Source organism: Triticum aestivum, chromosome 3D (assembly GCF_018294505.1).
Source record: "Triticum aestivum cultivar Chinese Spring chromosome 3D, IWGSC CS RefSeq v2.1, whole genome shotgun sequence".
Taxonomy (NCBI): Eukaryota; Viridiplantae; Streptophyta; class Magnoliopsida; order Poales; family Poaceae; genus Triticum; species Triticum aestivum.
Window position 1 is genome coordinate 833,981 of NC_057802.1, and position 12,611 is coordinate 846,591.

Genomic DNA, 12,611 nt, shown 5'->3' on the forward strand with positions numbered 1-12,611 from the left:
TTTGACCATAAATTTGACCAACGAGACCGAATGTGGCGGAAGCAAAAATTATATAAGTGCAAACTTCTTTTGAATACGAATTCATCGGTATAATTTTTGCTCCTGCCGCAATCGGTCTCATTGGTTAAATTTATGGTCAAAGTTAAAGCACGGAGGACACAACAAGATCAATGTATGAAAAAATTGTTGATCAATCTTCAATCTATAATCACCCTCTGTAACAAGTTTTGGGCTATCATAGCTTCTTGTACGTGTTAAAATATAGAAATGTGGTGGACGTACATTGTGGCTAGTATAACAGCAGGAGCAGCCTCCATTGATATTTCTCGATCTGTGCATGCACGCTCTCCAACCAATAGCATCTGTGTTACTGTTAGTACATTGCTGGAGAACCTTTTTGGAGAATAAATAAAATTTTGGAACGCATTCCATGTTTTGCTCGATATCTTGATAATGGATAAGGTATGTCTGTTTTTTTTAACACAGTACAGACGTAGGTGCTTATATATGCGTGCATGCATTTATCGTTATGAACACACACACAAACCCTACTTCTATGAGCAGCTTCGAGAGACTGGACTCACATACCATCTTGAAATATTGATGAAGTCACCAAAGCCGCATTGTAGTCGATGGTAACGTCTCATCCCTCTTAACGCGCGTCGTCGGAAATCGTAAAATAAATCTATAAATAAATACGAGCACCAAAACTTGAACCCTATTGGATAGGGAATACCAATATCCATCTAATCACAGGTTGGTTCTTGTATGACTGTGTAATTGCATGGTGGAGATGCCAGAACATATCCGCGTATTGTGCAATATGTATCCCAGTTATCGGCCGCACGGCTGGGAGCAAAAGAGCAGTATGACTTAACAATAATTATTTAACTAAACAGCCGCAATTTCGCATGACATATAAATACCAATTCCTTGGTTAGCTAGTGGTTCTGGCTAGATTAAACAAGTTCGACCACATGGATGCATGAGGGCTTTTTCAGACCACATATATTTTGCACTTGCACATTGAGAACACATTTATTGGGGAAAGGAACAAATACATTCAACATCAAGACTTTGGCCTGACATTGACAGTTAATTCTTTTTGTATTTTTTGCAAGAAGTAATTCTTTTTTATTGTGATTGTTTCTGACAACAATAGCTCTGTAAAATGTGAAATATAAATTTATACAACATAACATGTGGATCAGCCCCCATATGTTATCATTTACAAAGTGTCAAATTTGACATGATTTTTTGTTTTTGATAAGGAGGTTAAACCCCCAGCGTCTACATCACTGTGATGCACATGCATGATATCCTGACCAAAAGATCGTTAGATTGCGAGTTTAAATTATGCCGTGTTTAGTTGATCTCTTGCAGGCGAGGTGGTGCCCGGGCGAGTGTAAACTCGGCCGAAATGCCACATGTGATTGCTTGATTTGATTGTTATTGTGTCACTCTTGCCGTCTTATATGGCAGATTCAATTTCAGTTAACTAATTACCACAACTAAATCTTTAGTTAATTAATTAGTGGCCACTAGCAATACTAACATGCTTAAATTAGGTGAATTGACAACTCCTATTCACGTCACAGTCATGTATACATAACATGTAGAGTGTGAATGCAAGAGTAGACATATGTATTACTCCCTCCGTTCCTAAATATCAGTCCTTCTAGAGATTTCAATGTGAATCACATACGGATGTATATAGACGCATTTTAGAGTGTAGATTCACTCATTTTTCTTCATATGTAGTCCATAATGAAATCTCTACAAAGACTTATATTTAGAAATGGAGGAAGTATTTTGCATGGCTCGTGGTGACCATAATTTTATAATCTGTCAACTCTCTGTTGAACGCACTAACATCGATCCAGTATGTGCGCTCTGTCTCATTATGAAACTATATCAGCATCGACAGCTTAGCAATGGAGATTCAAGGATCAGAGTGTGATTAAAAAATTTGCCGGCCATGGTCGTGTACGCGCCTTGCGCCTTATCAACTAGCTAAATATTCTACCTTTTCTTTTTGTCTTGGCTAGCTTACACCAAGCTACTTTTCAAAAAAATAAAAAAATATAAAGCACAGTTGTGCTTCACGGTTTGCATCCCGAAAAGTGAAAAGAACGAAATGTGTTTCTATTTTTATTCCTTTTTATCGATTTTGATTTTTTTGAAAAAAGTTTGTCAAACAAATTAACATGGGATCTAATTTCGAAGATTTTGACGCGAGAAATGCAACAGCGGCCTTTAATATATTAAATCTATATGTATTTTTTAAATTAAATTTTTAGTTATCCTTTTTGTTTTTATTTAAATACCAGACCAAGATACCCGGAAGCCAAATTGCCACTCCCATGATTGCTTACACTCCTTGAAATTGTCCCATGTATATATCTTCCGTCGCTGAAAACCCTGAATCATTGGTAGTAGGGACACAAAAAAAAACAAAAAAAATGCAGCCAACAGGGTAGGATCCAAATGCCTACCGGACCACACTATGATAGGTAGACATGCTTTTGGTTTGGAGCATGGGCCGCTGTAGATGGATATGGCGTTGGTTGCTTGCGATGTGTTGGTCCATGCACACATGTCCGCATGGCATGTGTCCATCGTCCGTCTGTGCCATGCATGTGACCACTAGCTAGCTTCCACAAGAGATAGATCCGGGTTTTGTTCTTATTTGGCGCCACGCATTTCTTGGGTGGGTGGTATATGGATCTGATAAGCCATTCAGTTTGTTTTCACATTCTTCATATTGGTGAAATGCACATCCACATTATATGCATATGCCAGAAATAATAATGCTCGCATAGTGGTAGGGCTTGACGCGACGTATGCACAGGGAGAGATAAGTTGTTTGTTTGTATACTTGTGTGAGAGAGAGATGGAGAGAGACAAAGGGAAAGAGAATCTTTGGTTGTATATATGTGTGTGTGTGTGTGTGTGTGTGTGTGTGTGTGTGTGACAGATAGTCTTTGTTTCTATACATGTGTGTGTGTGGCTTATTGCCACGCAAAAATTCAAATTTAAACATATTACGGGTTGTGAGCTGTAAAAGTAACAAAATCAATCATTGAATAATACCGAACAGTAATGTCACCATTTTTTGTTGAATTTGTCTTTTTTATAGCTCACATCTTGTAATGTGTTTCAACTTAAAGTTTCGTATGGCAATAAGACATCACCCTCGTAAAATCTCATGTTTTTTCTAGATTTTTCAAAAAAATTAAATGTGATTTCCACGAAGTTTTTTTGAATATTGTTATATATATATATGAGCAAGGGCAGCCTGTGAGCATCTACAGCCGGGCGTCCTTGTATTCGTCTCAAATGCCCGGGCGGTCGTCCGGGCACGAAAAACAACCAAACCGGACCTCTCAATTGGGCCTCAAATTGCGAGGCCTGACCGATCTGCTCCTCCCGCCCGACGACCTCCTCCACCTCCGACCGCTACTCCGCGAGGGCAGCGCTGGGTTCTAGTGCCCGCTCCGCCGATGCCGCGGATACAGACTGCGGAGTCGGAAGCACGTGCCATCCGTCGCGAGAGGTAGAGGGCAAGGGAGATGGCGGGCGGGTCCGACAGGTTTGCGCAGTCCGCCCGCCGCCGCCAGGTGCCCAACGAGGATGACCATCTCTTCGAGTGGGCGTGCCGCCAGTCACTGACTGAGGCGGAGACGAAGGCCCGACGGCTCCGGAAGCTCAACGCCAAGCAGCTGCGGCTTGGCATTGAGAAATCCGAGCGGAAGGCGGCGAAGGCAGCGCGAGAGGCGGCGAGGATGGCCAAGCTCAAGCGCAAGCAAGACCGCGTCGTCCGGCACTTGCAAGGCTATACCATCATCTCTGAGTCCTCCTCCTCCGACAGGTCCGACGGCTCCGCCGTGGACCCACCTCTTGCGCGGATTCCTATAGCTGCGCCGGCGACCGGAATAGCAAAGTGCCGGCGAGGAAGTAGTGAAGATCCGTGTCGGAGGAAATTGAAGACGACGTCATCAGATCCCTGTCGGCCGGACCGCCACCGCCGTTCTTGCCTCGCGGCGAAGATGAGGACGGCATATCCACAGCCGGAGCCGATCGATAGCGAGGAAGATTCCGTTCTGGGTCCGCGTAGGAGATGCCCAAATAGTGTTAATGTCAGCGAGGCTTCTTCAAGTAGGTATACACGTGCGTCATGCACGTACACGTCATGCGTGATATCCAGGTCGATCGATCTATCTACTCCCTCCGATTTCAAATTACTCGTAGCAGAAATGGATGTATCTAGAACTAAAATATATCTAGATACATCCATACCTGCGACACGTAATTCGGAACTGAGAGAGTACACAGGATGAGAGAGAAACCTGGCTGGCACAATTCTGGCATCGCCAGAAGCAATCCAAGGCAAGGCAGCTGACCCATCAATCTTGGGCTTCATGCATGCGTACGTCAGCCTTGCTCGCGTCACCGGCGTGACGCATGCATGCGATTCGATAAAACATTTTCCGGCAGTACGTTCGCTGCCACGGCGCCGGCCGGCATGGAGATCGAGCACATCATAAGCGCATCTACGCTCGCCTAAAACCCGCCTCATATGTCGGACGGGTCGTCACGATCAAACACATTATAACTCACTATATTTCCTCCCACTCAAAATAAGTGGCTCAGATGGAATAGTAAATAACAACAGCACGACGGCAAGCAGGCTTATAGCCCGTTTGTGTGGCATTTTTGCTTATACCGAAAAGAGAGCGAGTACAATGCAGACCGTCAAGCCATCCGTATACGTCCGGACGTCTTCTGTCATCCAACACGGTCCGGTATCGATTCGCTCGGCCATCAAAACACACTTTCCCGTAAACCAGAGACAAACTCGGGGTGTGGACTTTGCGGGCGTCTGGACCACTGCAAGTCGTGGGCCTCGGTGCCGGCAGGCGGCGGCTTCAGAGGATCTTGGCGCTGCCGCCCTCGACCTCCGGGGCCGTCGTCCTCATCGGCGGGCGCCTCCTCGCGGAAGGCAGAGATCATCAACTCCTCAGGTGACAAGGAGGACCAGCCTCCGCAGTAGCAGTCGTGCGCCATTGTTCACCGTCACGGGCGATTAGTACGAGCCAGCGGCTGGAGGTGACGCTCCGTCCTCCACGTCAATGGCCCGGTGGCGCCACCGGAGAAGTTCCTCTATGTGAAGCCAGTGCCCCCTCCCCTTCGTGCTGTCCCCAGCGCAACCGCGGTGTCTAAATTGGATGTCGAGTCAAGGAGGAGCCCCCCTCGCCGCACTAGCGCGTCGAAGAGGAGCGGCTCTCTCCGATGCCCCGCCGCGTCAAGGAGGAGTGATGATCGATGCGAAGGTGCGTGGTCGCATTCACCACTACCTCGGTAGCGGCAGCAACTCATCATCCCGGAGCGCCGTAATGGCGCAGGAATACGCCGGCGGGGCAGGCGCGTTGAAGGCGCCCCGGACGGGCTTCACAGACTTCGACGTTCCGCCACACATCACGGCGGTCCCGGACCTGGGTTACAGCTAGGCCCTGGACCGCTCCATGATGACGGCGGAGCCGAGCAAGCGTCGTCTCCAATGCCTCGACAAGGAGATAGCCAAGTACGGCGAAGAGTGATCGACCTCTCAGCGAGATCGTGGCCGCCAATGCAACCTCCTCCAAGGCCACCACCCGCTCCGCCCCACATCGTCGGTGGCCACGCCCGTACTACACATGACGTAGGATGAAGCCAAGTGGATCATCTGCGAGCGTCAGGCGTCCGCCGGGAAGCCCTGCCGTGACGTCACGCCCTTCCGCCGCCCAAAGCCCGATGACGATGACGACAATGGCTTCGGCGACAATTACATGGGAGCCGCCGGTCAGCCCGGCATGCCTTCCAGGTCACCGTGAAGTATAGGGTAGTGTAGGATTAGGTTTTTTTTAAGGTTTTTAGTTCACCGGACCAAATATATGTTTTATGTAGAAAATATCTAAGTGTAAATGAATATCATCTGGTTTGTTTGAGTTTGCATTAAATTTTGTCATTTTGGGTGAATTTCGCTTGAAATGTAACCGGACATAGTGGCTAGCTTTGGATGGCCACCTCCTGCATCTGTGTCGGCGGACTAGTCCCCACCTGTCCTTGGATGGATACCAGAGCAAATTTGCATGTCAGCGTTGTAGATTCCCTAAAGTGACATAGCTGGGCTATAAGAGATGCCACATTACATTTTTCCCTAGTTGAAGGAGAGAGAGATGATAAACGGTCTGCAGAATTACAACCGGCTGTAGCATGTGCTCCAACACATTTTGTGAGAGAAAAAGATGGGCCACATGTTAATAACATACTAGTACGACTAACTATTGTACAAGTAACTATTAGTTGGGCTATATTTGACATGACAACTTCATATAACTAGCTACTGGCCCAGAAATATGCTATTAGAGCAACCCCTACAGGTCCCAGAAAACATCATGTAAAAAACTTCATATAACTAGCTGTTGGCGTTGGTCTTTAGGGGCACGTGCACGAAGACATTCCGGTTGTCATCGACAAGGTCAGGCCGGCTACAGTATGGGAGCAGTGACAACGGCGCGTCGACGGCTCGTTCTGGCGGAGGCAATGGTCGTTCGGTGGTCCATGAACCACGATGTAATTTTTATTATGTTTGAGGTGATTTATACTTTCGGTGAATCTTTTTCATGAATCTGACATTTTGGCAAAAAAAAAAGGTTTATTGTGCCTAGGTACATATGGCAGAAGGCCCACTCCCACTTGCATCCAATCCTGCATGCATGCTATGCTTGTTGTATATATCGCCCACGGCCGGGAGTTATACGCTGGATCCTACGTGTTTAACCAATGGATCCACGCACAGGCTGCTGTCAGCTTTGTCACCGGAACACACGGAGCTTTGCAATACGTTCGTACGCTCCTGCTAGCATATAACAGCAACACGCAGCTGCAAAGCTCCGTTGAAATTTCTCCATCCCACTCCAACCAATAGCATGTGTACGTACTGAAATCCACTACTGTAGCCACACATATACCTCGTATATCTGTACACACATTTTGAACACAATATATACCTGGCATTTTTTCTATACACCCATTGGCCTAGCATATATCCTCAGATCCGGCCAGCCCTTGCCACGCACTCCTTTTTCCTCCTCCATCGCATCCTACCTACCTAGCTAGAGCTGCCGCCATGAACCTAGCATCTGCCTCCACCTCGGTATCTTCTTCTCCATTACATTTAAATTTCGTTCTAGAGCATTAAGACCGTGGCTGCTGATCGATCTCTCCCTGCTAAGCTAGATGGAGATGAAGGCCAGGGTGACCGGCGGCACGGCGTCACCGATGGAGAAGAAGAGGTCGGAGAGGGAGAGGAGGCAGCGCATGAAGGCGCTCTGCGAGAAGCTCGCGTCCCTCATCCCAAAAGAACACTCCCCCCACGCTGTAATGAAAGAACACACTTCTCTTCACATGCTAGCTTGTTCCCTTTTTTCTTATACAGTTGATTGATAGCTAGCTAGTTGTTTCTCTCCAATTCTCCATGTTTATTATGTGATGATCTCGTCCTCTCCAAAAACTAATGAGTTTATATTGTGAATATTTAAGTGGAGAATGTTAACTAGGAGTGTTTGCTGGGCATTTATTTTCACATTAGGTACTATTTTTTGGAGTTCATGGCATGTCGAGGTCGGTTGGAAAACAAGTGCAAAGTACAACCACATTATTTTTTTCTTTCGAAAAGGAGGATTGCCGCGACCTCTGCATCAATTGATCCCATAGCCATATTATAAATAGTGGATTATGGCAAATAGCGGAAGAAGTGTTAGCACGCTAACTAGTGCTATAGCGTGTGAATTGGTGGTAATCGACTTAGCATGATGATGCCCCTCTAAACGCTATAGCGCCGAGATAGCGCGGTGTTTGAAAGTATGGGTTTACACAAGATGCTATGAATAATGGACGTGGCTCGCAGGCGCACGGGCGCCCGATCGTAGCCCCGAGCACTCTCCCAGAAAAGGAAGGAGCCGCCCGCGCGCGCGATCAGACAGCCAGAAACGGAAAATCAGCCACCCGCGCGCGAAAACAATCACACTCTGCTGTCCCCCGCGTGATTAGGAAAATGCTCTGCCACGTCAGTTCGCATGCATTAATTTGAGTTTCGAAAAATTTAAAAAGCCATAACTTTTGATTCGAGTATCGAAATTCAGATCCGTTTTCACCATTGGGTTTCTTGCGACGAGTTCTTCAAAACTAGATCCCATATGGATAGGTTTCAATGAACTTTTTTTAGCAACTCTGTGTGGTATATAGGCAACTTTAGTGTTATCAATAAGCAACTCTTCTTGTTTGTCTAATATGACTTCTTATCATCTTGGTTTGTGTAAAAACCAAGCAACTGACCTAACAAACCAAGCATCTGTCCTAGTAAACCAAGCAACTGTCCTAGTAAACCAAGCAACTGCCATAACAAAAACAATCGATTGTCCTAATAAATCAAGCAACTGTCCTAACAAAACTAAGCAACTATCCTAACAAAACCAAGCAACTGTCTTGGCAAATCCATGCAACTACATTATCAAAACACACAATGCATAATGTCTAAGCAAACCAAGCAACTAACCTAACAAAACCAAGCAACCATCTTAACAAAAAACAAACAATTTCAATAACAAAACCAAGCAACTGTCCTGGCAAATCCATGCAACAATCCTATCAAAAAATATGTTGTCATCACCAAAGTTGGCTGCCGAAGATGCTTAGTTGCCCATATACGGTCAAAAATATAATTTGCCGTGATTTCTAAGTGGTATATGACATACTTGCTTGATAAATTCATTAGTACATATAATTTAATAAAAGTTGCTTATGTTTAAAACTAAAGTTGCCTCGTTTAGGATCAAAGTTGCTTCTTTTTTAAAAATTATCAAAACGTGCTCATATGGGATCTAGTTTTGAAGATCTCGTCGCGAGAAACCTAACGGTGAAAACGGATCTTTGTTTCGACGCTCGGTTGAAAAGTTATTACTTTTTTTTAAAATGAAACGGAATAAAGAGTGTGTTAGCACATGCATGCGCGTTAGTATCTCTTCCGTAATTATGGGACGCGGTCCCCTTAGCTGTCGCTATCATCGCATCTGACGGCTGGAGCGCGTGCGCTCGCGCGAACGAACGAGCGCAGCTGCACGAGTCAGACTTTAGGATGAATAATATAGTTTCAAATCCAAAAGGTTTGTTCCGTGTAATCACATGCATCACCATAAATAAACTGGGAAAAAATACAACTCGTCCATTATCAAAACTATCAGCCAAGGAAATCATGTCATCAAATAAAAAAATCACTTCATAATATGTTTATATTATTGTTCCTTTAATGCATATATAGGATACATTGAGCCAGCTAGGCAGCCTGGATGCGGCGGCATCATACATCAAGAAGCTCAAGGAACGGGTCGATGATCTACAACACAAGAAGGCCTCTGCACAAGCCATGGCTACCTTACTGGGAGTTAGTGGCATCTCGACGCCCACTATCACTGCTACCAAGAGCAGCGGTGCGGGGTCACCAGAAGGAGGAAAAAAATTGGAGGCAGCACCACGGGTAGTGGAGGTGCGGCAATATGACGATGCAAGCATGGAGGTGAGGCTGATATGCAGCACGGAGAGGCCTATCAAGCTCCATGAGGTGGTCACCATTCTTGAGGAAGAAGGGGCCGTCATCATTAACGCTAATTACTTTGTTGCATTCGACAGAATATTCTACACTATACACTCCCGGGTACGTACATACATCCACTGCAAAACGTAATGCGCACACGAGTCCTAGGATGAAGGTTTCGACCAATAATTAATTATACTAATAAAATATAGTTTATATGGCATGAAAATTGTATCATTAAAAGCATTATTTGCTGATTGAAATGATTTTTGTGTCAAAATATTATTTTTCCTTTTTGGAACCTTGGATCGATAGCCTTATAAAAAATATGTGTTCATACTCATCTGACGGGTAATGTTAGTTTCTAAGGTAACATTAAACTGAAATAGCAACATATACACAAGTAGAAGGCACAAAAGAAAATATTAGAGTGTCCCTGTGCGTATGTGAAACTGTGGGGCTATAGATCCCTCTCCAATCATTTTCTTAGGCTGTAGAACGATAGAAAGAAATGAAAGAAGGGGGAAAGCTGGCCTAGAAGTTTGTATTGATTTCCATCTTTGTTTGCCTCTCTCTTTTGGCCACAATGTATGAGCTAAATTCAATTAGATGACGCTTCCAAGAAAATTGCATATTGTGATGGAGGATTTTCTATCTAAATATCATATTATAAAGTTATCTACATGGCATCAAATTAAGTTAACTAATTTCATAAATTTCTCTCTTGTTATTGTGCAGGCTTTCAGCACCAGAATTGGCATAGACGTTTCAAGAATTTCCGAACGAATGCGGGCATTGGTGTGATCGTAAGTCGATTTGTGTAAAAAAAACATGTAACTGTATAAATAAACATCCCACAAATGGTACATGATGTCTGCTCATTAACGACGATGATTAGGGATGAAAACACCTTAGCGTTGAACTCACAACATGATCAATGTATGGAAAGAAAAGTTGATCAACCTTCGATCTATTATCACCCTCTATAATTTATAGTAACACGTTTTGGGCTATCATACCTTGTCCATTGATATTTCTCGATCGTTGGATGCAGCCTCTCAACCAATAGCATCTATGTTAGTACATCGCTGGAGAACTTTTTTGGAAAATTAATATTTGGAGTGCACTCCATGTACTAATTGCTCGATATCTAAAATATGGTAAATGTTTGGTTGTCTAATTGCATGGTGGAGATGCATGAACAAATCCATGGCCATGAGTTGTGCAATATGTATCCCAATTATCGACCGCGCAGCTGGGACGAAAAGAGCAGTGTGTCTTAACAATAATTATTTAACTAAATGGCTGCAATTTCACCACCACATATAAATATTAATTCCTTAGTTAGCTAGTGGTTCTGGCCAGATTAAAGAAATTCAACCTCGTGGACACACGAGGCCTTTTTCAAACTACATATATTTTGCACTTGCACGTCGAGAACAAATTTTTTGGCGAAAGGAACAAATACCTTCAACATCAAGACTTTGGCCTGACATTGACTGTCAAGTTAATAATTCTTTGACAGAAAGTAAATTCTAGTTTCCAAACTAATTAAATTTTGTACGAAATATATGTGGATGTCAGCGTGCGTATGGTAGAAAGATTTAGTAAAGTATGAATCGTGCCTAACAATTGAATATACTATATAATGAATCAGCAAATATATTGATGCTGATGTTCCAAAAGAAAAAGAGAAGTGATGGATGAAAGGTAGAGCTAGGCCGATATGGCATGCATGTAAACGTGCCGAATGAAGATGTGATGGCTTTTGGGCCCATGCTCCACTTCGCTTTCTTCCTCGTAACAAGAGGGTGATTGGGCACCGCCCAAAAGTCACCAGCAAGGAATCAATCTACATGTCTATTTGTACATACTTTATTTGGCGCGTGGAAGTGACTGATGTATTTTTCTCACATCAGAATTTCTTTTTGATTGTGATTGTTTCTCACAACAGTAGCTCTGTAAAAGGTGAAATATAACATTATGCAACATAACATGTGGATCAGCCCCCATATTGATTTAAATGGAGAAATATAGCACCTGGATAACAATGTTAACTTTTACAAAGTGTCGAATTTCACATGATTTTTTTGGAAAAGGAGGTTAAACCACCAGTGGGTACATCACCTTGATGCACACAGACATGATATCCTGACCAAAAGATCATGAGATTACGACTTTAAATTATGGCATGTTTAGTTGATCTCTTCTGGGCGAGGTGGTGCGCGGACGAGTGTAAATTCGACCAAAATACCGCATGTGATTGCTTAATTTAATTGTTATTGTGTCATTCTTCCATCTTATATGTCAGACGAAACCATAAACACAATACTGCATTTTCTGTTAACTAATTGCCACAACTAAATCTTGAATTAATTTATTGTCACTAGCAATACGAAAGTGCTTAAATTAGGTGAATTGACAACTCCTATACACGTCATAGTCATGTAAACATAACATGTAGAGTGTGAATTCAAGTAGAAATACATATTATTTTGCATAAGTCGTGGGGACCATAATTTTATAATCTGTCAACTGTCTGCAGAACGCCCTAAAATCGATCCAGCATGTGCGCTCTGTCTCATTATGAAACTATAACAGCATGGGCATCTTAGAGCATCTACAGTCGGGCGACCCAAACCATCCTCGAACGCCCGGGCGGCCCACCTGGTCATTGACACCTCAAACGGGTCTCAAACGCCCGGACTAACCGACACCCCTCATATCCAACCCAAATGTCGGCCGAATATATATGGGGCGCCCGGGCACACCCGCCACGTTGGACCCGGCCCACGTGTAACACCCCCAGTGTCATGCTACAGTAATCTCATGCCTGATGATGCCATGTCATCATAATGAAGTTGCTAATCCTTTGTTTCAAACCAAACTCAAATTCAAATTTAAAATGCAAGTCAAATATTTATTTCTTCAAGCAGTAAAACAAAAATGTTCACATTGTCCTATAAATTCCCCTAAC

At 43.9% G+C, this 12,611-nt stretch overlaps 1 protein-coding gene across 1 annotated transcript; it reads left to right on the forward strand.

Moving 5' to 3' along the window:
* The first annotated feature begins 7,281 nt into the window (after window positions 1–7,281).
* LOC123081075 (transcription factor bHLH168-like) lies at window positions 7,282–10,438 on the forward strand. The gene is made up of 3 exons (XM_044504045.1): window positions 7,282–7,422; window positions 9,362–9,754; window positions 10,373–10,438. The coding sequence occupies exons 1-3, from the start codon at window positions 7,282–7,284 to the stop codon at window positions 10,436–10,438; spliced, it is 600 nt and encodes a 199-aa protein (XP_044359980.1).
* The last annotated feature ends 2,173 nt before the right edge of the window (window positions 10,439–12,611 follow it).